General features: G+C 34.8%; 4 protein-coding genes across 20 annotated transcripts in view; 2 read left to right on the top strand and 2 right to left on the bottom strand.

Annotated features, from left to right (window-relative positions):
- The window catches only part of LOC119634239 (multidrug resistance-associated protein 1), a 33,431-nt gene extending 28,645 nt beyond the window's left edge, over positions 1 to 4,786 (top strand). For 11 of the 17 annotated variants that reach the window (XM_038028292.1, XM_038028293.1, XM_038028295.1 and 8 more), the window contains exons 11-14: positions 2,630 to 2,847; positions 2,920 to 3,423; positions 3,505 to 3,886; positions 3,957 to 4,786. In XM_038028292.1, the coding sequence (XP_037884220.1) occupies positions 2,630 to 2,847; positions 2,920 to 3,423; positions 3,505 to 3,886; positions 3,957 to 4,148 (1,296 nt within the window). In that variant the 3' untranslated portion in view covers positions 4,149 to 4,786. The remainder of the gene's footprint in view (positions 1 to 2,629; positions 2,848 to 2,919; positions 3,424 to 3,504; positions 3,887 to 3,956) is intronic. The other 6 variants (XM_038028280.1, XM_038028279.1, XM_038028284.1 and 3 more) reach the window with 1 other exon arrangement.
- Positions 4,787 to 8,685: 3,899 nt separating this feature from the next.
- Positions 8,686 to 10,175, bottom strand: LOC119632988. The gene is made up of 2 exons (XM_038026163.1): positions 10,017 to 10,175; positions 8,686 to 9,957 (listed from the first exon to the last, which is right to left on the bottom strand). Exons 1-2 carry the CDS (start codon positions 10,173 to 10,175, stop codon positions 8,686 to 8,688), a joined length of 1,431 nt encoding a protein of 476 aa, XP_037882091.1.
- A 2,919-nt stretch (positions 10,176 to 13,094) lies between these two features.
- LOC119634000 (bromodomain-containing protein 7) lies at positions 13,095 to 16,279 on the bottom strand. Its single transcript, XM_038027896.1, has 4 exons — positions 16,107 to 16,279; positions 15,291 to 16,036; positions 13,506 to 15,225; positions 13,095 to 13,452 (listed from the first exon to the last, which is right to left on the bottom strand). Exons 1-4 carry the CDS (start codon positions 16,162 to 16,164, stop codon positions 13,133 to 13,135), a joined length of 2,844 nt encoding a protein of 947 aa, XP_037883824.1. The 5' UTR covers positions 16,165 to 16,279; the 3' UTR covers positions 13,095 to 13,132.
- Positions 16,280 to 22,771: 6,492 nt separating this feature from the next.
- On the top strand, positions 22,772 to 24,634 carry LOC119632987. The gene has a single exon (XM_038026162.1). It carries the CDS (start codon positions 22,772 to 22,774, stop codon positions 24,113 to 24,115), a length of 1,344 nt encoding a protein of 447 aa, XP_037882090.1. The 3' UTR covers positions 24,116 to 24,634.
- The last annotated feature ends 2,958 nt before the right edge of the window (positions 24,635 to 27,592 follow it).

Here is a 27,592-nt window from a genome sequence, read left to right as displayed (position 1 = left end):
TCCGTGTGTCCGTTTTGTTTGCTTGTATTCAACCCACATGTCTCGATTTTTCAAATATTTTGGTCAAATTTATTGCATTGATTGGTATTGGTACAAGGACGAACCCTATTGAAAATGGTTCGGATCGAACAACTTTTTCCACTACTTCCCATACAACGCGCGGATTTGAAAACTCATTATTTGATTCCTTTATAGCGCGCGTAGGACATTTAATGGATTGACTTTATGGGGCTTTTATTTGTTCAAAAACGCAATACAAAATAATTTCAAAACATTTTAGTTTAAAGTCAAATATGGCTCAGAGACACATCGGAGTCGGGATTAAAATGAATAACCAGCCGAGGTACAGTGAATATATTTTTTTGTTCTGATAGACTTCCAACTGTTTCACAAAGAGTTTCTTGATGCAAGAGATTGTTGCAATATCACCAATTTACATGCATATGGTTTCGAGAATTTTGTTTCGAATAATTGATAGTCTGCTTAAGGGACAATGCTACTAATGTACAGCTTTTTCTCTCACGATTTTCTTTATCGCACGGAAGCGTTTTGTGGATAAATTGAATGCGCTTGAGTTCAACTTTTACTAATACAACGCGTTAGCCTTTCGGATTTCACTACCTTTTAAATTTCGGTTAAGTGAGCCCGTGATAAAAAAAGTGAAACGAAAGTTTCATTAAAATTTCGCTATTTTTAGAACTTTAAGCGGATTCTTCGCGAATTCCTGTTTATCTAATAGACATATTTTCAATTTTCATTGGAGTTACTTGATATTTCCACTTTATTACGACATTCTTATGAGAGGAAGAAAAAAAAATTGTTTTTAAACACCTCAAGCTTGTGCACAGAATTTCTTTCTATTGCTTGTCCCTTAATAAATTTGAGGAAATTTTCCATAATTTCCGGACGCGCAACGTGGCATTGCCACTTAAATGAACTTTACTCCTGACACTTTAGATCTGATACGTTATCAGGCATATGAGCCGCTTCCTTTGGAAGCAGTGCAAGCCCATTATATATTATTCGGAGATATTTAGTTGGATAGTCCGTTTGGATAATATATGAAAAATATTGGTTTACGTAATACGCCCATTTTATGTTTTTATACTCATCGACGAAGAGTGGTTGGTGTACACTTTTTGTCAAAACATTTGCAACATCCAGAAGGAAGCTTCAGAGATCTCACAAACCGTATATATTCTTGATCATCATAAAAGTCGGAATGGATTTAGGAATGTCCGCCTGTCTGTGTGTGTAATATCTGTGGTAAACATTCTGCTGGTTGCAAAATGAACCTATCTGCTTGCTAGCGGATTCAAACACGGCAGAAACATTGGGTGTTCTTGCACGCAGGTTGGTATTGAAAAGGGGGCAAACCGATCAGAAGACACGATCACAGTACAACATAATCCGAGACCAACTCTGTTTTCAAGAGTAAAAACAATTTGGCTTTCTGCTTGTTACATATAAACCACAACAGATGAAAATTTTGCGTGCATATGTTATGGGTTGTCCAGCAGCATCTGTACAAAAATAGCAAAAATAGGCCACGTTACATAAGTGATCAAATTTTTACATTTTCACTTTCCTGATTGTTTCCGTCTCCTTTCCATGTTCATTCTTCACATGAAGATATTTATTTTTTTATTTTTTGTCTATATATCGTGCAAGTAAATAAGGATTTAAAAGCTACTGGATAACTTAGATCATATGCTCGCCTGTATTGAAAACTCGACGGCATTTCACCTTTGAATCCGCGACCATCGAGTTGTTAGTCGCAATACCTTGCCTACTCGACCGTTCCTGAGGCATGAAAACGGAGACATATTATCTGCCTGAAAATGTGTTAATGCTAACACGAATATGGCGGACCCCACAAAGCGAAAAGTTCGTTTTTCCTTAGCATTATAATCGATTGGATATCACGTAAGAGAAATTGGAGAATAGAATGCGACAAGCCAAGTACGTTAATTCCAAATTAAATAACGTGCACTTCACGACAATATAAGATGGATAACGATGATGGGTTTAAAAGATTCATGTCGCGGCCGAACATAATTAGGAAACTAAGAACTGACTTGTTTCTTTTTAATTGATTTGTAGAATTTTTAAAAATTATTTTATAAATTCTGCACTACGTGAAGAAAAGCCATGCGAAAGCTGCCTGGCTTGGCGAATTGTCTTTTCTTTGCATTTGTAATTTGCTTAAGCAAACTAACAACTATTAGGAGTCAATATAAAAGTTGAAAAAAGGAAATTAGAAAATCCTTAGCATTGAGAAAAAGGAAATATAGAAGGAGTTACTGTCAAGCTGAAAGTATGTAAGAAAAAATTTTACGGAAACACTTTGAAATATTGCCAAATTGCTACATATTACAAATTTAACACTCAATATTTCATAAACTCAACACAAAACAATAAAAATAAGTGCATATTTCTTTGCATTAATGATTAGTATTTTTTATTTGTTTATATTAACGAAATTATTATTATTATTTTTTTTATTTTTTATTTTCTTTTAAACACATAATTAAAAATATATTTAAAAATTTTTTTTTTTACTTTACAAATTCTTTAATTTTAAATTTATACAAAAAAAAAAAAAAAAAAAAAAAAAAAAAAAAAAAAGGTTTTAGCCACAATTGTGGTTATTAGTATATCAACGCCGATATTCTTGGCCGTCATTATACCCATAGCGTTTTTATACTATTTTGCCCAACGTTTCTATGTGGCCACCTCTAGGCAGCTAATGCGCTTGGAGTCAGTATCGCGTTCACCGATTTACTCACATTTCGGCGAAACAATTACCGGTGTATCGACGATAAGAGCTTACGCTGTACAAGATCGGTATGAACGGCGCGACTTTACGTTAGAACGATGTTTCTTCTAACATATTGTTTTCAACTTTTTCATTAACAGATTCATTGACGAATCGGATAATAAAGTTGATAAGAATCAAGTGTGTAAATATCCTTCTCTAATAGCGAATCGATGGCTGGCTATTCGCTTGGAAATGGTTGGTAATTTAATTATATTATTCGCTTCGCTATTTGCGGTCTTGGGCGGTCAAAGTAATCCTGGCTTGGTGGGCCTATCGGTGTCGTATGCTTTGCAAGTGACTCAAACATTAAACTGGTTGGTGCGTATGTCTTCCGATATTGAAACAAACATTGTCGCTGTGGAACGCATTAAAGAATATGGTGAAACTAAACAAGAAGCTCCTTGGGAGGTTGAAACACTCAAACTGCCGAGAAATTGGCCAAATGAGGGCCGGGTAGTGTTTGAAAACTTTAAAGTCCGTTACCGTGAGGGTTTGGATTTGGTATTGAAAGGCATTAGTTTTACCATAAATGGCGGTGAAAAAGTAGGCATTGTTGGACGTACTGGAGCGGGTAAATCCAGCCTAACCTTGTCTTTGTTTCGGTAAAAATTCTACAAAATTGTTATCAAATTTTCGATTTAACATAAACATGAATTTTGTTTAATTTTATAAATAAATAAAAGCATTATTGAAGCCGCTGGTGGTCGCATATTAATAGACGATGTCGATATATCTACATTGGGTCTTCATACGTTGCGCTCCCGCTTAACAATTATACCTCAAGATCCAGTATTATTCTCCGGTTCGTTACGCATTAACTTAGATCCATTTGAAGTCAAGAAGGACGAAGAAATTTGGAAAGCCTTGGAATTATCACATTTAAAAGTTTTTGTTAAAACACTGCCGGCCGGCTTAAATCACGAGATTAGCGAAGGAGGGGAAAACTTATCGGTAGGACAAAGGCAACTTGTTTGCTTGGCTCGTGCTCTATTACGTAAGACGAAAGTATTGATATTGGACGAAGCTACGGCCGCCGTAGATTTAGAAACTGATGACTTAATTCAGGTAAATCTTCAGTAAAGTTACTTTGATAATTTAGAAATATTAATAACATGATGTCGTATTTTGTATTTAGAAAACGATACGAACCGAGTTCAAAGATTGTACGGTTCTAACCATTGCCCATCGTTTAAATACAATCATGGATTCGGATAAGGTGATCGTTCTGGATAAGGGTGAAGTAACCGAATTCGACTCACCGGTCAATTTGTTAGAGAATCCATACAGTGCCTTCTATGGCATGGCAAAGGATGCCAACTTAGTGTAAATTTTTTTTTTGTTTTTTTTCATTATTTTGTTTGTTTCAGTTAATTTTACGAAGACAAACCTGATACATTACAAGAACAGTATATAATGTAAATAGACCGAGAAGGTTAACTATCGGGCAATTATGAAAAGATTAAATAGGCAGTATATCGAAGCTTTGCTGAGTTGTACTGGTAAATGGAAAGTTGGTTTGAATATAGTTAACCTTCTAGGCGGACGCCTTACGACATAAACGCTTACTTACAAAAACGTTTAGTAATTTCTTTTCCTCCTTCTTTTCTTTTTGCTTTCTTTTTTGTTAAATGTATGTTTTTATTTGATTTGCATTATAGTGATTTGATTAGATAATTTTTTGTATCTTAAATGTTGGCTCGTTAATTATCCTTTAATTTTCCATAGTTAATTGTTTTCTGTTCCCTTCGCTTCGTTTCATTTTAATTGAATTTTTTATTAATTAACTTCTTTTCTATTAAACATATTCTATTCTCAGTCGTGGCAGTCGTCGTACTTACGAAAGCTCTATCTAAAGTATATTTTCAAAATTTAACTTGTTTATACATGTATTAATATTTTGGGGAAAATCAAAATTTCAAGACGAAGAAGAAGAAGAATAACAATACTACTAAAAAGCAATAATGATGTTACTATTGTGAAATATAATAATTTTACTACCTCACTTAAATAACGGTAAATAATTAAAGTTAAAGCTCGGATAAAATCGAACAAACTGGAAACTGAACTGTTTATATAGAAACAAATTTACTTAACAAAAATATATATATAAAAAAAAAAAACAAAAAGTACATTACTTAATTTAAAGCTAAAAACAACACAACTATTATAGCCAACTTGCGATATCTTTTATTTTTTTTTTTTATTTTATTTAATTAATACAAACAGGTTTTGTTAATCCTGTACTACTCTATATTTAAATTTACATTTTTTTCCCTTTACATAAAACCGTTACTTATGTTAATTATGATATTCTTATTTGTAATTGTTTTATTTAAAGAATAATGAATTTTGTTTACGTATCTTTATGACTTAATTGTCTCTATGTACTTATATATATAGTTAACGAATTGTAATGTAATTTGTAATTACTTTTCCAGTTTATTATTATACATCATTGTCGTATATGTTCATTAAATAAATTTAACGATTCTTAGAGTGTTATTACATACAGCTAAATATAAAAATTCAATTTTTTTCCTATTACGTGTTCAGACTTTTGATAAAATCTCTAGCATAATTTATATTTTTGTATTAATAAATTTATAATAAACAGAAAAGTTAAGCATACACAGTAAGAATACTTGAGGAAATCCAATAAATGCTGCTTAAAAAGAAATTAAAAAACAAAAAAAAAAATGAAGAAAGAAATATTTGTTTCGTCCTTCACTACAATACACATTTTCACTCTGCTTTTTCATACGTTAAGAGATCCATTTGAAACTTTGCTGATGTTTATATGAACAACGAAAGATTTCAAAATTTATACATAAATTAGGTAGGTTTTATAAAACTCAAATTTTAGCCAAATATGAATGTTAGAAAAAAAAAAAGAGAAAACGTCGATTACATCGGATTCAGCTAAAAAATTTAGGTCTTTTCAATATCTGATTTTTCTACCAAATATCGAAGCGGAAATGTGCTTCCTTGGCAGCCGTCATATACGCAAAAAAAAACCTCAAGACTCTCTTTGATGTTTGGATTCTCAATCAACGTAAGATGCCAATTTAGCATCTTCGTTCTACAGACGGTTCTAAAAGTGATAATTCGTCTCTCGTCTAGTCATAGGGTGTCATAGGGTAGATTCATATAAATTATACCCCACATGAAACCGCCTCGATATTTACCACTGAAGCTAGAGCTATTCTTCAAACTATAAACATTGCTCTCACTACTAAACTTAAAGCGGTTGTTATCACCGATAGTTTTTCGGACACAAAAGCTCTTCCTGATCCTTTAAATTTCAACTGAAACGCCTGTAACATGAGGTTGTAGCTTAGCGATCTTGTTTCATTTCTTTTTCCTTAAAAGCGAACGCAACCGTACTATAAGGATTATTAAGTTCTAGCCTGAGAAAAAATTTAATGGCGGGAAATGTTTTCACGCCTTTTGTGTCGGTTTCGGTATGGTCTTGATTTTCAGTACGGGATAAGAACGACAGCGCTTAACTTGTCCAATATGCAGTATATTGAAAAGACTGTTTCTGCGAGCTGCTCTTGGCGTTTCATTTAACCAGAATACAGTTGAGAGAAAGAATCGGTGAATTAATACACATAGAAAACACTAATGCCAAAAACCGAAGACATTCAATGGTCAAGCCTTAAATGGTAAAGAGCGACAAGACAGTAATCAATAGCGAGTTGGAACCCATATCTCTCATCAGTTTTTGTCTTGACTTCAGAAAAAAGCAGCGTTGGTGTATATGACTGCAGATGTAAAAAGACAACTTTAATCATAAAAATTCAGCTTAACAATAGGCATCACAAACATGTCCCATACTATAAATGAGGCTTTCATTATAGTATATGATGCTTTTTAAACCAAAGTGTATGAAAAATTGCACGCAAAGTGGTTGCAAACGGAAGTGTACAGTTTAGCCGATGCTGACCAACCAGTTCGTGATATCGCCGATACTGTCAAAGAATGATTGTACGAATAAATAGGAGCCGCTTGCTGTTAATTTACCAAAGAGTATTGAGATCTTGAATTTGACACACATATATTAATTACCTGTACTTATACAACTTTATTTTTGTATTTGTGTCGCCTTCGGAGTACATTTGTTTTGACGTGTCGTGTAAGCACGAACGATATTAGAAATTATTTTTGGTTGCTTCAAATAGATATTTTTATTTAAAAATAACTTATATTACATAGTTCATCGTAATAATGTTCCAAGTTTTTCTTTATAATGAGAGGAAACTAGATTGAAAAGAGTCTTCGGCCCAAATGCGGAGTCTCCCAATACGATTCTTAATGGGCCGAGAGCAGACAATGCGTAGGGTGGGTTGAGATAGGCTCAAGGGTCAACTGTCGTTTCGGTTAGTTCAATAAATGTGGTGTGTGTTCGAATCATTAAATCAGAGGCAAGTGTACGCAATATATTTGGTGTAACCGTCCTAGGAATGTCTGTGAGCAAAACTACAGAACCCCTCCCGCTTCTCTGACGAATTTGCTAGCTCAGCTATGGCAAGTTGGACTAAACTTTCTTTAAATAACAACTTTAGAGACAAGAGGGCGTAAACTTACCACTATATTGGTTATGTAAAAGTGGTGTGAGATGGTTTTACAAAAATGGCGCGCCAAATTGCATTATTACGTAAAAGTTAGTCCGGTAGACACGCGCGTACGTGTTGTTACCATTTACAAAATGAGGAACTTTATTGCCACGAATGGAGACGAAATCAAAATGCTTCGGTTATCAAATCATATTTGGCAAGAGGCCACAGATGAAACGTAACGGCCAAATCCGAAGCTTCGGCCTTTTTTTGCTAAGCAGAACACATAGTAAAGTTTGACGTTCAAATGCGTATCAGAGAAAAAATGAAAGAGAAAATTGGCGAAAAAAGTGAGCGCACTACAATCTACACAACTTGGATATTTATCCTAATTTTGTTCCATCCGTATATCCAAACCAAATCAAGCAAATCCTATTATCGTAATTTTTTAAAAACAAAATCACATTAATAAAACTTTTGGTCTAATAGAAATTAAAACCGAAGGACCGTCAGCGCAGCGATCTCTGTGCATCGTATCGAATTGTAACGAATTATCTAAGGTTCAGAGCTTTCCTTTCAATTCGTTACAATCTGGAATAATCGGGAGTTTTATATGTTGACGGGTTTTACAAGAAGTGTGTGCACGCTAGCTAGTGCTTACGGTGTTACTATCTCTGGAGACTCACTCCATATTTCTTGATAAGAAAATCTTCATTGAAATTCGTCGAAGCATTTGGCGACATAGAATTTGCAATTCTTTAATTCGTCTTTGGCAAATTCGTCGATTTATGATCATTGTACATTACATCATTTGAGGTACGGGTTAATGCCCAGAAGGATTTGCGATAAACTCATCTTTCGTTATACCGAGTGATTCAGAATAATTTCCTGAATCGATCCAAATTTGTATTGTTTTTCTGTGAGTAACATACCCGCCGAAATACATATTTTTATGAAATTTTTTGCACTGCCGTGTTTTTGCCGAAGGAGGAAAGCTACTAAAAATAGTACGGATTGGGCAACCTATTCGACAGCTTCTCATGTAAATCCTTATGTTAAAAGGTCGATATATGGAAAGTTGTAGAGTAGTGTAAAGTATTTAATGATGGATTGCTATGGCACATTATAGTACTTTTAATTGTTATTGTATAAATAATTTTATGATCGTATATAATATATTTTCTTTATTAATCACTTCGAAATTTTTTCATCCTCAATTAATTTAACGTTTACTTATTCGTGACGTTATTTACAATTTCTTGGCTTATAATATCAAGATATCTTTAGAGATAAATGTTCCGGAGATAGCTAGCTTACCTGTCCAATCAAAGCACTTAATTTAAACTTAACTATGTCTTCGGGGAGTTCGTTTTGCGATCGTCCTGAAGTATTTATGTTAGAAGAATGCGTTTCTGTGAGCGAATCATTTTCTCTTGGCGCAGGATGTGGTTTTGGTTGAACAGCGAAAACTTTCGGGTGCCTTTTCGATGTTTTCAAATTCATTTTCTGTCCTCGAAGTTCGGCGAGCTGTAATCTGGGCGGCCTTAACGCGTCATTAGGATCATGGCATTTATCAGATTCTTTACTAAGTACTCGCTTATTGAGATCAAATACATATTGGTAGTTATCGACTTTCTCGGTTTTTTCTTCCAAGGATTCTTTACTAATTTCTACGCCGCTTTCAGAATGAGACTCACACTCACACTCACAGCTCTCGCAAATACATTCGCATATTGATTCACAAGAATCGGAATCATTCTTACATATGTCCGGTTCGCATTTAAATTCGTCAGGCAATTTAAAATCAAACACGGCATCATCAGCTTCGGCTTCTTCTTTTGTTATATTATACCAATGGCACTCGAATGGACCTTGACTAAATCCTGTATTGACAGTATCAAAATGGCTGTGTGTTTCCTTATCCTCTTCCAGATTGAGAATACGACAACTGCAAGTAGGTGTAACACTTTCCCTTTGATCGGGAGCGTCGTATTTTTTAGCTGTGGACATCATATTACTATACGGATTCCCATAAACATCTAAACTGTCATGTAAATGATATTTGCTTTCAACTGGTTTTAGATTATCCGCTGCGATTTGTTTGAAACACTTCATGCATATGCATTCGAAGTTTTCATTGTTTGGAAAAATTACTTCGAAATTTTTGCGTGTTCTCTCATACATGATGCATATTTTAAATTGAAGACTTTTTTGACATATCGCAAACATATTTTCATAAGCGGCATAAACTTGGGCTGTACGATACGCTGCGTAATGCCATAAGCATTGTTGTGAATGCTTCAATTGATTATTTAACAGCGGATTAGGCACACCGCCCTCATCGGTGCCGTAGTAAAATGCTTTAAAAGCTCTTTTAATAATTGAAAATGCTACTTGCGCGTTTACTCTATTCAACGAGCATTTGCATGTCAAATCATGAATAACATCTAAACGATGCAGGCGCTTGTGTGGAACAGTATCAATGCGATGGCGAATCTCTTCATAATTTAAGAAGTAAAAAGTGATGACATCTATCAAAGCGCTCCTCTTGTCGCACTGTACATTACAAAGCGCCATCACCTAACGATTGAACATTGAAGATTGTTTACGCGTGCATATTATTCATCATTGCTGCTTACCATTGATATAGCTTGTGCTAATTTCTTGACATTACGCAGGAATGCAGCGCTACCGACAAGTTTATGTGAGCAAGAGCAGAAATTGTACGGTTGAAAACATCCACATTTATAGTATTGAATATATCGTGCAGCATTCCGGTCACTTGTTCTCAAATCCATCTTCACGATATAAGTAGATTTTGAAACGCGAAGGAATATTTATTAAAAGACTTATTCTGATCGATAAAAACAGAGACTATCGTTTTCTTAGCGCGGATTAAAACGGGGAGAAAAAAAAAGAGGAAATTTGTACGTAAGTACAAATATATGTTCGTTTACGAACGGAAATATTATGATTAATAGATAATTAATGCAAAGGCTGCCTACTTTTTCTAAATTGAATTCTTATTGGTTCATAGTTCGTTAAAAGTTCTAAATACAAGTATAAATTTGCAAGCTCAAGAATAATAATGACCAAATACTACTTTAGTGTCTGCCTAAGAGCTACTTTCAGTTTTGTAATATTTCCAGGTGGTTTCCAAAATCAAACCCCATGATCCGGCTATGCTAAACGTCTCGTTGCATTCCTATTAATTTCTTTTAATAGCATAGTGATCCCTTTATAACGCATTTTTATACTACGCGGAATTAATAGGGAGGATTACGCGGAACTAATAGGGGGGATTACATCGAAGATAAAGCTTTGCATTCTGCATCGAGAAAGAGTGTGTGAAGAAGACTCACATTACAGTATTTTATTTTCAATATGAAGTTTTCCCTTATATAAGCAAGTTTATTTTACCGCATTGTAAGATACATTTCAGCGATCTGCTGATACAGTTTTAATTATTTCCCAAGTCTAACAAAACAGCTTTCCAGGCAATCGAAGCGACCTACCATTAGCATTCTCGTCTCATAAAAGCCAGGATACAACAAACCATGCAGAGTATTCAAAGCAGTTCTCTGTGAGTGCATAGCTGAGTAGGGATTTGCTTAACTTTTCATAAATTATGTAACAATTAAACATTAAAGCTTAGTTTCGGAAACGCTGACCTGTAATTATCGCAAACGTAATATAAATAACTAGAGTAAAATTCCTTAATAATAACCTCTTATAAGAAGTTGACGACTGGTTTCATATTCGCTCCACGAAAAGTGGTCGCTAGGATTGAACTAATGAAAACAAGAATCGATTTATAACAGTCGATTTCGAATAAGCTCGACATTCATTTCTTCTCATTTATCTCACAAGTTAAAAAGGAGTAAATCATAGATACTATATATGCTTAACGCCAAAGTTTTCATGGCGGTCAGAGGCTTATTTGACAGGGCAACAAAGTAGAACAATTCGAATAAACAACTCTGAGTAATGCAAACAATAGGACAAAATTTGTTCTTTTTGTTTCTCTTAGGAATACGATAAGCTTCTTATCGTTTCGTATGATTTCAATAACAGCTCCGTATATGGTATAAGATAACAAGAGCCATCTGCGGTGGTACAATTTGTAAGCCAATCAAAATAATCAATAATGAAAGAGAGAAACACCTGTAGCCTATAAAGAGAATATATCGTTGGTAGTTATGTCGAACTGTAATGAAAGTGAGAAATAATTTCATATAGTAGTAGGTATTTTGGCCATGCCTTTATGCCTTCAAAAAGAAAGTTCATAGCCAGAGATGTAGTCTCAGGTAACCAATAAACGAGTTCTTAGATTCTGCTTAAGAAACAATAAACGAGATACATATTTCAGAATTCACTTGTCAGACAAGGTCTGGAATTTTGAAAGTAAAAGATAAAAATAACTTTAATAAATCCGCTTGATTGGGCAAGCAGGCAAGAGTCTCGACTAACAACTCCAATGGTCGTGGGTTCAAATCTCATATGCGGTAGACTTTTCAGTAAACCCGAAAGCCTTAGATGCTGCTAGTGCTTTAAAGACTTCTAGTCTTAGAATTTATTCTCTGGCTAAATTTATAATAATAATAGTAACCTAATAAATTTTCGTCAACAACGTATGATCAATTGTTGCTATTAATTGCGAATTATTATAAGATAGTATTGTGGTCTTCTAAAATTCTTTTGGGGGTGTATCCCTTTTTGATGTTACATAGATTTTTCATTTTAGACAGTATAGAAGAACCTACTTTGAAAGTTAGTTCTATTTTATATTGAAATAATTGTTATTTCGAATCGAAAATAGCGCTGAACTGGGCCTTGAAAGGAAATCCCGATTACATACGAACTAAATAAAACTTAAAGGACTTGGTTCCTATAAATTCGGTTAATGTCGAAATTTGCCTAACAGTATCGATTTATTATTATGTTGTTTTTAGCAGTATTGGAGCATTGGTTTTTTAGTGGTGATCTTTGTTGTTAAACTGCAAGGAAAATTTACGAATTTGGTTAGTTGTTTTTAGGGATATAGAGTCTTCTTTTTTTATATCAGAGATATCAGGTATAGTTCTCAAAGTACACAGTCGTATTTGTAACCATTGCATTTCAAGCAAATTTCACGTCGAGTTATGAAATGAAAGCGACATTTTAGCGTTTCAGGACTACAAAACAAGCAATCAAAATTATTTCCAGAGACCGAGGTCTAATTTAAGTGTGGCAAGATGACAAGTTGGGAGAAGTTTGCCATCGACTAAAAGTCAACAAATTTATGAAATAAAGAGCCGGGACGATTACATTGCGCGTGTCCAAATCCTTTGTTAACCGAACTTTACTTAGACTTGTCAAAACTACTCCTAACAACAAATATATATAAATAAAATATAGCTGATATATGACACAATTGAAGTAAGTGAAATAATAAAAGTACACAACTTACGAAGTTATATCATTTATGTTATTTTAGAATTCTGCTAACGTCGAAACTACGAAAACACACATTGATGTGATAATGAAACTTTCGAGAGGTAACAAAATTTGTCACGAGTTTATAAATCCAATCTCGTATTTATTTTTTCAAGAAAATTTTTCACAAATTTCAACAAACAAAAAGCTCTTTTTTCGATTCATCTCTTATCGAAAATTTAGGAATTATTAAATTATTATGTATAAAGAATTAATAAAATATAATATATGTAGAATAAAAAAGAAATATTATGAAGTGTAGATAAAACTAAGAGCTGTGCTAGTTCATTAACAATTGAGCTACTAAACTGTTGTCATCCGAATTGGAAGAGGTGGCTGCATGCAGACCGGGAGCACTTTCTAAAAATTCACGTAGTTCATTTTCTAAATCACCTCCGGCACTAGTGGTAACATCATCTAAATCCATAGGCATGGCGGTAGTAGCGGTAGTAGAGGATGAAACATTGGAATCTGTTAGTTGATTATTATTTGAATTGTTTGAAGTCGTAGCAAAGTTGACATTAGGTAGTGTAACAGGTGTTTGTAAAATTGAGGGCACTTGTAGATGTTGAGGGGGCTCGGGTGGTGGTGGTAAACCCACTTAAAAAGGAAAAAAAAGTTAGTGTTGTTTTGTGTTACTTTACTTTACTTACCAAATGATAGACCCATTGCTTTGCGTAAACTATACGGATCAGCTATAGCTGAAGGCGGCAGTTTTTTTGCTGCATCTGCCAGCTGTTGAGTTATCTGATTAGCTAGCTGGGTTTCTTCGGCTGACGGTTGTGGCACCAAAGCTAAGTGCTGAGGCAGTGGTTGTGACAATCTTTCGTGCTGGGTTTGCCTTAGTTTATCTATTAAATTTAAGTTATTACTTAGATGTTCTTGCAAACGACGCGTCAATTCGAAATTTTTCATCTCCTTTTCGATATCATCTAAAAAGCCAACATCAATGCCTAAGTCGTTCAGGGTACGTAAACGGTTGAAATCAATACGTGTATTTTTGTACTTTTCGTATTCGTGTTCAATTTGAGCTCGCGTTTCACTGCTAGCCGTGCTGTCAATAATGGGACCCAAGCTATTGAAACACTTCAGTGCTTCTTGTTGTTCGTAGTTTTGAACTTGCAAATCGTAGAGATCTTGCATACACTTTGAATGTTCGCCATTGGTAAGGACATCGAGCAGACCATTGGCCAGCATTGTTGCATAGCTGGAATCTTTGGTGAATTGTAAAATACTCTCTGCGTATTCTGTGCTTGTTGCATCTCCATATGTTTGCATAACAAATTGCGTTTCTTCTTTATTCAGAGTTGAAAATCGTGAATCGAAAGTAGGTGCGAAAGACGAAAATGGCCCATAATGTAAAGTCTTCACTAATTTGGCCTCATTGCGTTTGTCATCACGATAACTGTGCACCTGACCTGATCCTTTTTGCAGCTTCCCTACCAGCTCGCCGAGATTAACTACTTTTTCGGGCCCCTCGTTTTCATCCTTAATGAGAAAATTTAATGAGGTAGAGCCATCTTTGTTTTGACGCAAAAATCCCATTTTATGGGCTTTCTCTTTGGTCGTTAAGCGCTTTTTAGCAGCTTGTGCTGCTCCTTGAACTTGAGCCAGTATCTCTTCGGAAGTTAAGTCATCTACATATGGCTCGTACCGAGATTTTGGTTGATTTTCCAAACGTATAGCTTTGCGTTTTTCTTCTTCCTCAATTTGAGCTTGTGTCAATGGCTCATCGGCTCCCGTGGAAGCTCCTTCATCAGCTGAATCAGCTAAAGCATGATGCTCATAACCGCCGACACTGCTATAATCCCCCGAAGCATGTATTAACTCAAAACCTAATTCCTTTGCAGTTAATTCTCTCATATAGCCTGATAAGGGTTTCAAGCTACGCATTAAACTTTCTGGAGCCAGATGTTTTAAGCCCACTTGCAAAAGACGTCTTGCCGCCTTATGATATACAGTGTCCACATGATTATATTTAATGGCATTATCGCACATTAAACGAAAATCATCAGTAAATTCGACAAGTGTCGAATATTCGTTGTCGTCAATTTTTTGACGCATTGTGGAAAAATCCATAGGCTTGGTAATAATTCGTGAATACCCTGGAGCAATGTCATCAGTAACAGGCCAAGCAAAAAACTGATGAGGATCTCGCTTCTCCAAAATACGTAATAAATGCTCTAATAGTTTATTAAGAGGAGATTTCTGCTGCTTCAACTTTAAAACACAAGAACGGGGCTCTCGTCCTGATTCACTAGAAGTGCTAGGGGTTTTCGGAGCCTCTAAGGCTTTAGGAGTAAGCGCTGCAGTTGAGCTGGCGCCACCGGGTGTTGAAGCTGATAAAGACGGGGTTGGCGATGGTATAATTAGCTAAGGAGCAAAAGAAAATATTTTGAAAATTTTTTCGATTCGATGTTGACCTTTGCTTCACTTACATCTGATAAGGGTTTAGTTGGACTTAAACTACCTATTCCTAAGTTGCTCGCCCCAATATTCGTTCCTAGAGATGAACTTTGCAATGAAGATGAGGCTGGCGAGCCCAACATTATATCATCACATTTACGTGGCACTATTGGCTTAGAAACAGGTCTACAAGAAGGGGAATTTTCAGTAGTCATACCAGCATAGAATAATATATTCTCTGGCAAAGGTTGCGAAGTGTCATCCATAAAACTGAAATCATCTTGGCTGCTGTCGCCTTCTGCACTAACTACCATTACATTGGATGGGGGACCCACAGAACCAAATTTTGGACTGCGTTGTGAGTGGAACGTAGCTGATAATGATTGCGAATCTTGATTAACGATCAACGTTAAATCTTCAGCGCTCTCTATTGAAGACGCTTCTCTACGTGGACTGATTGCACTGGTATGTCGTTCACTTTTATCTCTCTTCTTCTCCTTATGATGTTTATGTTTCTTTTCACGATCTTTCTTCTTCTTTTTTTTCTTAGATTTTTTATGTTTTTCATTGCGGTACTCTTCCAAATCTTCTAACATTAACGGACTGCTACACATTGCCTCAGCTGCAGTCGGTGGGCCTACTAGCAGGGAAGAAGTTAATGGTATGCATTCGCTGCCACCGCTACCTCCAGAATATTCAGGGGTGTTGTTAGGTCCGACTTTTAAAATCAATTTTAAGCCTCTCTGCAATTGTGAAGGATCCATATTGTTGCTATATTCTGTATGAAAAAAATATGCACATATATGTCTCGATATGGATAGAAATTCCACCGCAACTAAATAACTGACCTTCATACTTTTCACGGCGTTCTGATTTATGTTTTTTGTGCTTTTTTGATGAACCCATTTTGACAACCGTAATGTGTCACAAATTTTATGTTTTCATTAGAATTTAATTCAATTATTTATTAATAAATTAATATTTGTCAAATCTTCTGCTGGCAGGCGACGCTAATGACTGGTGTTGCCACTGTTTTGATCGTCAAACTTGCTTTTAAAATATGGCCATTTCGTTGACATAATAGGAAAGTTGGAAAGACGGTTCAGACTATACCAGCTGTTAATTGCAGTGTTGTCAACTTATTTTTATGTATGAAGTATGAAAATTAAAATTAAATATGTAAGGGAAAAATATAACAACGCTAAGTATATTGAGCGTTTTAGCTTAAAACACAATGAGCCTTGATTGCTTTTTTAAGCATTAGCTTTAAATTTGCTCAACTATTTACGAAGCTTCTGCGAATTAGCAAATCGCGCCGTTTATATGTAACCAAACAAATAAAACAAAAAGAAAAAAAAAGATTATTTATATCTTTGTATATTATGTGATTTGAAACTTTTGTTTATATTAAAAGAAATTAAAAGCAAGCAATATTATTTTGTCATTGTATTCGATTGTGTTAGATTACAAAGTTGATTACAATATCCGAGTGCCGAAATTTAGATCTTTTATTAAACTACAAACCATGAGCTCCAGTATCGGGGAGTTGTAGGAATGTAATTTGAAGTTAAAAACTGAGCTAAATGTCTAAAAGAAAAAAAAATATCGATATTCTTTTATTTAATTGAAGTGGGCGACCGGATGGAATGTTTATGAGGTTGACCTTCGACAACTTTATATAGCAAAATGTTTGCAACAATCGGAAAGAAGCTTCACAGACCTCACAATGTGTAACAAGTGTTCTTGGTCACCACCAAATTCTGAATCTATTTAAGCATGTCTGTCTATTCGTCTACCTGTGTCTCGTCTGTCTTCCGTCTGTGTAATGTTTGTGGGAAACGTGTTTCTTATCGCAAAAATGCAGATACTTTGGCAGGAACAAGAGCAAGAAGAAATTGGGTTTTTTTACTCTTTACACTACACCAGATACAATGACAGTATTTTCTACTGAAGTGCTAGCATTTTTTATTTATTTATTTATATTATTTACTCATGAAATTCAGCTAACATAAGTTAACAGACGCATTTAAATGGCTCTTAGAAATAGATCTTATGCTGTCTTCTCAATAATGATTAGGAAGTGTTTAAAGAAAACTAAAGAAAAAACAAGAAAATAAAAAGAAAGCAGTTCATATTTTAATGAGAACAGAAAAAAAAAACATGTACACATGTAAATTCCTGTTAGAGGTAAACCTCCAAGCCATTGCAAGCATGCAAAAACTTGGCAAATAACTTGGCGATAATAGTGAAAATATATAGTTCAGTTTTCGAATTCGGCAAAGACATCGAGATGAGAAACTAATCTACATGCGCTATAGGCAGAGCGCGAGAATATAGGAGAATTGATTTGATAGTTTCTGATATTCAGATTAAATTATAGATATCATTTAGATTTTTGCAAGGGACTCTGAAAGGAATGAAAAGCTGGTAATTATCTACATTGACTAATCTAGAGGACGGGTTCGGGATATTGAAGTTTATCTCTCCAAGTAATGTTAGCGAATGGATGGTACCATTTATTAACTTAATTAAGAAGGAAACACCGAGGATAAATCTACGTTTTTCCAGTGACGGCAAGGAATAAATCTACATTTTCCAATTTTTTTTAATTAATCGAGTAATCAGTAGTGAATAGAGCCCCCCTTCTTACATTTTTTTTATTTCATAAAGTTTAGAGAACACAATGCAAAGAATAAAACTGTTTAATGCCGTCAGCGTACTTTAAAATAAGGCTGGACCCGATAAAAAGAAGGTGTCCTAAATGGTTCCCTTTAAGGATACCTGAAGTCAATTGCAATTGATCAGAGGTGATGGAATTAAGCAGAACCATAAACGATATATTATGGGGATGAGAGCTTATCCTTTTCAATAATTATAAAGGGAAGCCAGAGGTCTGGTCCTTTAAAGATCATTAATTTACGGCTAACCAAGTGAAGCGTTTTACTAAAATCAGTGTACATCATCTCCGTGCGAGAGCCAATAGAAAAAGTCTTGCAAACATGGCAAATCGTTACCACCAGTAGAGATATTTCGATGGAAGTATTCGGCAGAGATTCGAGGCTTCAATATCACCGGAGGACTCGGAGCCATTAAGAGAGATGGGGAGGGATATGTTGACATTCTTCTTTTAGAATTGAAAAATTCATAAAAGTAGCCTATGAAGATAATTTAATTTTTTTTAATATTTTAACGGTTGAGGCAATTGAATCTATGTCGCACCGCAGAGTAAAAGAAATTGTCGTTAGGATACTCTTTTCATATATTTTTTGAAAAGCTTGTTTTTCCTATTGCTATAGTAACACGGTGGGCAAGTGCTTTGAACGGGCGATTAATTTATGTGAACGAACGCAGAAACAGCTAGACTTAATACATTATAGTATAGTAGACTTAATACATTATAGTGTACATTAGTTTTATCGATGGTTGCGGCAATTTTTAAATGCCTCGTCAATCATCAAGTCTATATCTGTTTCTTTTTCTTACGCTACTAGTCTACTTCACGCTCTTACAACCAACGGTCTACTAGTCGTGCCTTGAAGGAATTGAATTGAATTGAATTTGAGAGACCTCTTTATTATTGCACACATATTACCAAAATTTTAAAACAAACGGAAAATTGGATTTGAAATGTTCTAATTTGAGAGTAAAAAGCCGTAGAAATTAAAATTGTTATTTTGTAGAAGGTGCAGGTGATACTGGTGGTAACTGGCTATAAAATTTTGTCCGATAAAATTGAAAATCTGAGGGATATTGATCATCTACCGAGGGAACTTTTTGGTTCAATTTCTTCAAGGATGTATCCAGACGGCAACGTATGTCATCTAAGTAGTTGCGCATCATTTTTATTTCGTGTACAATGGTCTCACGGTCACGTTGCAATTGCTTATGTTCCATTAGCATACCTTCAAGAAGGGCTCGTTGATGTAAAACTTCTTTAACGCCTACAGTGCGATCAAAGTGAGGAACATTAGGCGGCGGTATCGCGCGATGCAAGCGCTCCGTCTCTTTTTGGGTGCACATTACTTTTGCACGTGGTATGCTTACTCGTCCTGACGCAGGGGTCATTGGTTTATCTAATGTGGATAGATTCGTTTGTACTTCTTGTTCTTTTACGGTGGGTGGTTTCACCTTCTCTTTTAACTTTTGCTTCTTCCATGCTTCTTCATCTTGTCGCCTGTTAGTCTGCTTATATCTTTGCTCTAAGATGGATAAGAATTAAAATTTGAAAAATGTTTTTTAAATATAAAGTCGCACCGTTCAAGATTTCGTGAACGTTATGTAAGAGACTGTTGATTTGGCCGTCAATATTGGCTCGCCTTTCTATTATTTTCCTAGTTTGCGCAAGCGTTTCGTAATATTCAACTGGATGAATCAAAGTCGTTTTAAAGAATTCAGTTCCCGACTGAGGCCCAAGTCGATCGATCGATGCGTTCATATTTGATAATCGATGCGAGCTTGATTGATTTTTAATAGTTAGCAGTTCCCAAAAAATTTTCACTAAAAATGTTAAGAAATTTTTCATAAAGAAAGATGCACTAAAAATTTTGAGATAAAAAATAGGCTTTATCCTTTTTTTTGTTTTAATTTTGTCTTTACAAATTTGTCTAACATCTTAGAACAATCAAAATGTTTGAGTGATTTTTCAATGTACAATTTGTTTAGTGAACTCTTTACATATATAGACAAAATGGTCTGCACAGCAAAGTAAATGATAAAAATTGGGAAACTCTGTCAGATAGTCTGTTGAATACAAGAATGCATAACCCATCGTCGGACAGATAAACGGACAGGTAAATGGAGAGGCAGACGGACAAGTTTAGATCGACTCAGAAAGTGGTTCTGAATCGATCGGTATAATAAAAGCTATCATGTACGTCCGGATATTATATACATCCTCACGAACTTAATACGCTATAATAAGTCGATCGCTATTAAGTGAAGATGGAAATGTCAAATTTACAAAGCAGATGTCATGGTTATCTTATACAAAAAAATTTTATTGGGCCAACCGAAACAAGTTTCAGTTCATTAATACCCGCTATACCAGGGTTTCAACTATTTGCAGAGTCAAGAAATGGTCCTTTCTTGAAACTCCTGTAGTAGTCGAAAATCTTTCGAAAGTTTGCTTCGATAGTTTCATTTTACGATCGATTACTTCATTTTCCCACATCCACGTAACAGCGGCAGTTAGCAGTAGCCAACCGCGTATATACATATACTGGATACCGTATATATTTCAAAATCTTTTTAAGGTAGAGTTTAACGAGTGCCCATTCGGTAGCGGCATAACACTTACAAATTGGGCACAAAGCCACTAGGGTGCGGCCATCACCTTCTTATTTCGTTCTCTTAAAGCACTTCTTTCTAACCGTGTTACAAGAACAGTGATTGCTCACAGCAGAAAAAAACTTTTTCAAACCGCATTCCCTTTTAAGTTATTGATCACCACATCAGTCATATTGGCATACTCTAAATTATTTTCTTCGCATTTCATGTATACTGCCTAGTGCCTACATGACGTTCGAGTTAACTATTCACAGTTCGAGACTGAATCTGGTATTTCCAGGATCGTTGTTTCATTTCGAACTTGGATTTCAAAATCTTCCTCTAAAGATCGATTTTCTTGCAAATAATAATATATCAGCAGGAATTGCGAGCTGATCTAAATATAATAGCACTGAAGACACGAAACTTTAGTGTGACAAATGTAATATCATAAAATCCATTATCGCAGGCAAAGAGGCGCTGCAATCTTAAAATATTTACCCATACGTTCTTCATACGACAACACTAACGTAGAGGAGCCGCAATCTTAAAATATTTGCTCATATGTTCTGCAGACGATGGCACTAACTGCGGAAAACAAAAACCAGAACGAGAAAATGTTTCTGCATCGATCTAAGCATGTCTGTCTGTCTTTTTTTTGTGTTCAACCTACAAGTCGCAATTTTTAAGATATATTTGGCGAAATTGGTCTACAGATATGTTTTGACCCAAGGACGAACGCTACTGAACATGGTTCGGATCGGTCAACTTTTTCTATCAGTCTCCGCTGTTATATGGAAAATTTGCAATTTTCAAAATTTCCCGACAGAAATCGCTAAGTATTTTTTATTCATGATTTGTAAGTCTTTCGAAATTATATTTCGGTATGAAAAATTTGGTATGGCTGTGGCATTTTTTTGAACTTACTCTCTTATTAAACCCCTCTATGGTGAAATGATATAATTGCAATATTTCATGGTGAAAAATGAAACCTTACCGAACTTTACTGGACGAAGTAGGTCATTTTTTTGGATACCAGCGCATATAAGGATTGTCAGGGAATTTGCCCAAAAGACTTGACCGTCGTGAAGTGCACCAAATTTGAGCCAAATGCGTCCATTGCTTGAACTCCACTCTATATAAGATTTCTCCTGGATAGTAATTTTATGATGAAAATTGCTTTAGTAAAAAAATTAACGGTAGGAAATTTGCCTCAGATAGGTGTCTTTTGAGACCCTAACACAGAGGTTATCATGAAAAATCGCCTTTATATGGAGAGAAACTCTAATTCCTAGTTTCTTACGACGGAAATTGAAAGATAATACAATTTTGAAATATTAAATTAAGTTTACTTAATTTTGATCGCGCCACGTTTTCTTTCGGGCATTTTTCAATATGCGGGCTTTCATGAAAAGTATGCCTTTGCATGAAAATAATCTGTAATTTTTGATATATTGTTACAAAAGCTAAGCGAAGTGATGTATGGTTTCCAGTGGCCGGTCTTGTCCGGTTGGTGTTTCGTATTTTATAGAGTACCGTAGTCCACTATAGTGTTTTTACTTCGTTGACATTCTGGAAATTTTCTATATTGCATCATGAAACGCCATTCCTAATATTCCTTAGACTAGGTTCTTACAACAGCTCGCTCCATTGAACGTTCAAACACACTTGATCAATTTCTTTCCCTAGAAGTCGCGAAAGTCGTGATTTGAGAAAATTCTTTGCTTAAAAATCCTTTGGTAGTCCATACCATATTTTGCTCTAATGTTTTCGGCAACTCCCTGTGACTAGCCACTTTTCTCCTTTTACTCGCAACCTCGTTTGCATAATGCGCCTTCATTGCATGACAATTAGGGATAAGCCTCGGAAATATTTATTTGCTTGTACTACTTTTCCACCGTTTGGGGAAATTTCGTTTTCAACAGAATTATGCAGTTATTATGTGGATTCATTTGAACAAATAAAAGATTCTTGTCAGAGTATTTGGGTAAATATTACACGTTTACATAATTTTGTTCCCACGTAAACTAACAAAATATTTATGTATCGTTAAATAATGCATTGAACCTAACAAAAAGCACTTATTGTTTAGTTTTTTCTTTTTTTTTCATTTTTGGAGAAAACTAAATATTGAATAACATAGTTTCACACCTTAAAAATGGTCAAGTAAACCTTAAAAAAACGATATTCTACACTTGAAGTCAGTTCAAATTTTTCATCTTCAGTAAGCGGTTATTGAGAGCGCGATATGTCACAGCGTGCGTTATTCATAACGATTTTATTGATTTACTTTGACAGTAAAGTGATTGCCTATAATAATAATAATGGATCGCAATGTATCTTAATTGGAGTTTATAAAACGCGTCAAACTCGAATTATGTCACCAATTTATACGAACAGTTATTCGGGCAACACATGTTGGGATTATATAGTACGATCGCCATACCGTTGTCCAACGAAATTTCATATAGAATTCTTGGATTTCTTCTTGCCGCCGTCAATGGATTGCGATAAGGACTATTTAGCTATCGATTCGGAAGATAAATTGTGCGGTCAAGTAGTGGGCGTTAGAAAATATCAGACAAGTGATGGCGTCTTAAGATTACGATTTGTAACAAATAATTCCTCTTGTTCCGAAGATAAAGTTTTTAAATTGTTAATAACACGTTTGGCTTGTGAAACCGAGGATTTCATCAATCCTTTTGCAAGCGAAACAAATACGGAATCTGCCTTAGTTACTGAGCCCACACTGTATTTGCAACCACCATTCAGAGAAAGACAAGAAGTATTTTGTCCCCAGGACTTATACTTACCAGCAAAGCTATCACCTGAAACCTTTGATCCAACAGATGGTAAAGCGATTTTTGAACCTTTAAGCAGTTCAGACGCGAATAACGCCTGTTGTGTTAACCCATTTCATCAAAGAAATTTTTATCTTACTAGTCCTGGATTTCCGCGCTCCATGTTCTCGACTCCTGGCGTTGCGTTACCGAGAGATTGTGAATATCATTTTGTAAAATTTGCACCTAATGTTTGCCGCTTACGACTGAATTTAAAATTTTTCAATTTTGGTCAAGGTGTGGTTGTAAACGATGTAGCTGTACGAAAAACTTGCAGTGATGATTTCATTGAAATTGATAATCAGCGTTTTTGTGGATGTTTAACGGGCTTGACTTATGAGTCTGATTGGTTTTCCACTGCTCATAAGACACTAAGAATGCGTATGGGTTGCGGCAGTTCATTAATTGGTGGTTTTCTTATCGAGGTGATACAAGAGAACTGTTTCGAAAACCGTGTGCCAAACGGTTTTTCAAATGGTGTTTATGATTTTAATAATAATCATCCCCAATCATACCCGCAATTACCTTTCAAGCCTCATCGAGAGCAGCCAATAATTTTCGATAATCCGTATCCACCAAGTGCTACCTTCCCTTCAATTAATAGGAATGCAGCACAACAGTATTCTTCTTCTAACTTTAAGTATTACGAAAATTGCGTATTTAATATAAACCAATTACGGAAATTGTCTTTAGATATATTATGGTTAACTAAGCCGATCTGCTATGTGCCTCGGAATTTGAGCAACGTTTAACTTTTTTTTTTATTATACCCTACATTATTTCTGGTATAAGGGAATATTTAGTTTGAGATAGACCTATCTTTTATTATACTGATCGATTCAGGATCACTTTTAAAAACAATTCAGAATCCTTTCCTCAATCGATGTAAGCCTGTCTGTCTGTGCAACTTCTTTCTTCTCTTCAATCTACAAGTCACAGCTTTGGAGATATTTTGATGAAAATTGGTACACCAATAGGTTCTGACCTAACGACAAACTTGACCATTGAACATGATCCGGATCAGAGCACTTTTTCGATTAATTCCCATAGAACACTTTACTTTGAAAATTCATTTCGCATAGAATGTCAGGCCCTGCTCCATTGTAACGCTGTCAGTTGTCTTTTGGTAGAATATTTTTACGCTGAGACAAGTGTAAAAGTCTTTCATAGTTCCTTACAAGAATAGTTTTAGCTCTTTTCGTCTTCGCGAACAATGGACGTCTAAGCTGTAGTCTACATTTAAAGCTTTTGTCGCAACATCTTTTTATTCCTTTTCCTTTTGTTTGCTTTATTCTGTGCACCACAAGTTAAATATTGACATTATATAACTGAATGCTTACAACAAATGTTGATTGAAAATAGGGCGAGATAGCGAGTAGATGGGAACCGTCTCTTTATTTATTTATTTTTTTTTATTTACATGGATGGGAACTGTACAATTCGTGATTTTCTAAAAAAATAAAATCGAATTTATTCATATATAATGAACATAAGTTAAAAGTTAATATAAAATGCAGCAAAACAAAAAAATTTTAAAATCTTTTAAAAAATATGGCAAACATAGTTTCTTGAAAAATATTCCGTATTACTAAGAAAAGCATATTATTTTGAATGTTAGAACATGAATGTGTGCTGTCTGTCTCAAAGTTGTATGAATTACAAGTAAGTTAGCAAAGTACAATAGATTTGCTAAGAATTACCATATACCGTATGTATCGGGCTCGTCAAATATAAATATCATCAATATACATATATACATATACGTATATCGTCGTACGCATTTGATAATTTCCGATTGATCAGCTGTTTAAATGGCTGTGATCCGTTTGATGACTGACTTTGATCTAAAATCTGATATCAAACAACTTTTCTCATCCTCCCATTCGCATCAGATATTTATAATATTGAAAAAAATTAAAGAGTGCATAGCATCTACAACAAGGTTTAAGGCAAATATATATTTTTCGCTTTTGTTTACCAAAGTTGCTAACGCACGCAGTATCTGTTATATATAAACATGTATTCTTAATGGCCTTAGAACTCGGAACCGATTTTATAAAGTATATTATCGAAGACCTTCTATCTGGTTTCCGCAACTAAAACTTCCATGGGCTAAAGTTTAGCCAATTAAATAGCAGGCACGACTAAGAGGGCAGTGTTCGCGGATTAAAATCTCAGTGAGATTTGCTTTTACTTGGTCGTACATCCAGCGATTGCTCAGTCGGTAAGGGCGTAATGCTTACCGAATACTTACACATTCACCAGTCTTGCGATCATTGTATCTGTCTCTTTCTCTTCCCACACTTTTTTCTCAAGTTCGTCAACGTGTTGCGCGTACAGAGAACACTCCTGAATGATTGACCGCATTAGAGAAAAAAAAATGGAAAAAAGCCAAGAAGTAATGAGTTCCTTACTTACATTCAAAGGCTAGGTGTGGAATAGACACCCTGGATTTTAAGACGGACCCACAATTGCTAGAATAGTAAAAAATCTCAGAAAGTGAATTAGACAACGGGAGACTCTTCTTATCAATAACTTATAAAAAATTTCATTATCATTTATCTTGGCGATCTACAAATTCTGTTCAGATTTGCTCCATATGACAGTTCATTAAGAACTTTTCGACTGCACATGGGCAAACTCACCAAGGACATACAGGCTTTTTTCCATTCCATTATGTATTTTGAATTTGTCGAATGTACGTCATTTAATCCTGGGACAAAGTGCAAGTAATGCATATTTTTCGCTACGGTTTTTAAACGAAGTTCGTAATTAGTGTACGCTTCTTAGAATCTCCTATGAAAGGGTTTCAATCGGCTAATAGGCTTGTTGATGCTTTCGGGAAAATAAGTTATGGGAGGGAAATATAATATGAACTGTCATTGCTTATTGCCCTATCAATCTCCAAAGCTTATTGAAACTTGGAAACTTTAAGTGTAGTCGTATTGTCTTGAGACATAAATTATTGAGAGCGAAGTTCGATAAGTGGCGCCTTTAGCGCACATACACACTTTTTCATTACTCAGAATAACTTTAAAGGTTAATGTGTGCGCACGACTTGTTAGTATAAAAGCGGTTAGGGTTCAAACGGATAATATCAAATACGAGAAGATCGATAGAGTAATATGGTGCAAACTTAGCGGAGTGCATTTATACATCAAAAGAACAATAAGAGAAACATTTCTACCGAGATTGAAAAATTTTCCATTTATTAATTAAGAATTTAAGTAACACACAACACAAATAGAATTGAAAAAGTAATGCTTAACTCTAAACAAATTCCATTGTTTCTTTTTATTGGTGTCAACTATGATGATTATAATTAACGTGAACTAGTAACTATTTACTTTTATGGATTTAAATTTAAGAAAAATTTTTTCTAATTTTTTATAGTGCAGACTAAATACATTTGTAAAGATATAATGTAATGATTACATAATATAAAGATTACTATATACATTCAATATTTTACTTTCTTCTTCACTAAAAGTTGCTTCACTTTCTAACCAGGCAAACATGACAATGAATGGTAGTTATTCCCCCGGAAGTACATTTTTAAATTTTTCCCTGACGTGAGACAATTTGTTCATATATTGGTCCAATTGCTGTTTGCATATTCTCAACTTGGAAAAAATTGTGAGCAGAAACTTTTTATAGCATATTTTTCTTGCGAAATAAAGTTCGTAAAAGTTAAACAGCCTGAGACAATACCGAAGGAAAAATGTCGAAAAGCAAATTATATTTTTGTTATGTGTTATATCCATATATTATTGACATTCATTAGATGTAGGCATGAAATCAGTAGAAACATAGCCTGAGCTAAAAAATAATCGCAATTTGTTTGGCTTTTTGTCAACAAAAGAAAACCATGGGGCTAAAATATTCAATCTATGCTCCAAGCTATTCGTTAATTGGCGCCATACACTGGGGAATATTGGTGGTGTAACAATTTTATACTTCTAAGATCTCATGATGTTCAGATACTTTTAGTGAACGTAAAGCTTGAACTTAGTCATATCTCTTCTTAGATGCCTCAAGTTGAGATAGATGTTTCAATCTTAAATTCGCAAAGGCAATTTCATCAAGCGTACGCTCCAAGGGGATAAAAGAAAACTTTTGAATTTAAGCTTAATGGTGATATTTCTTCACTATTGGCTATAGGTCCGTAACGAATAAAAAACATGAGATCTTGCATTTTACCATTTCTTTGTATCCGCTATAAATTTTTG

The sequence above is a fragment of the Glossina fuscipes genome, unplaced genomic scaffold (genome assembly GCF_014805625.2).
Source record: "Glossina fuscipes isolate IAEA_lab_2018 unplaced genomic scaffold, Yale_Gfus_2 2, whole genome shotgun sequence".
Taxonomy (NCBI): domain Eukaryota; kingdom Metazoa; phylum Arthropoda; class Insecta; order Diptera; family Glossinidae; genus Glossina; species Glossina fuscipes.
Note: the sequence above shows the minus strand (reverse complement) of the source record. Positions and strands in the feature narration are given on the sequence as shown.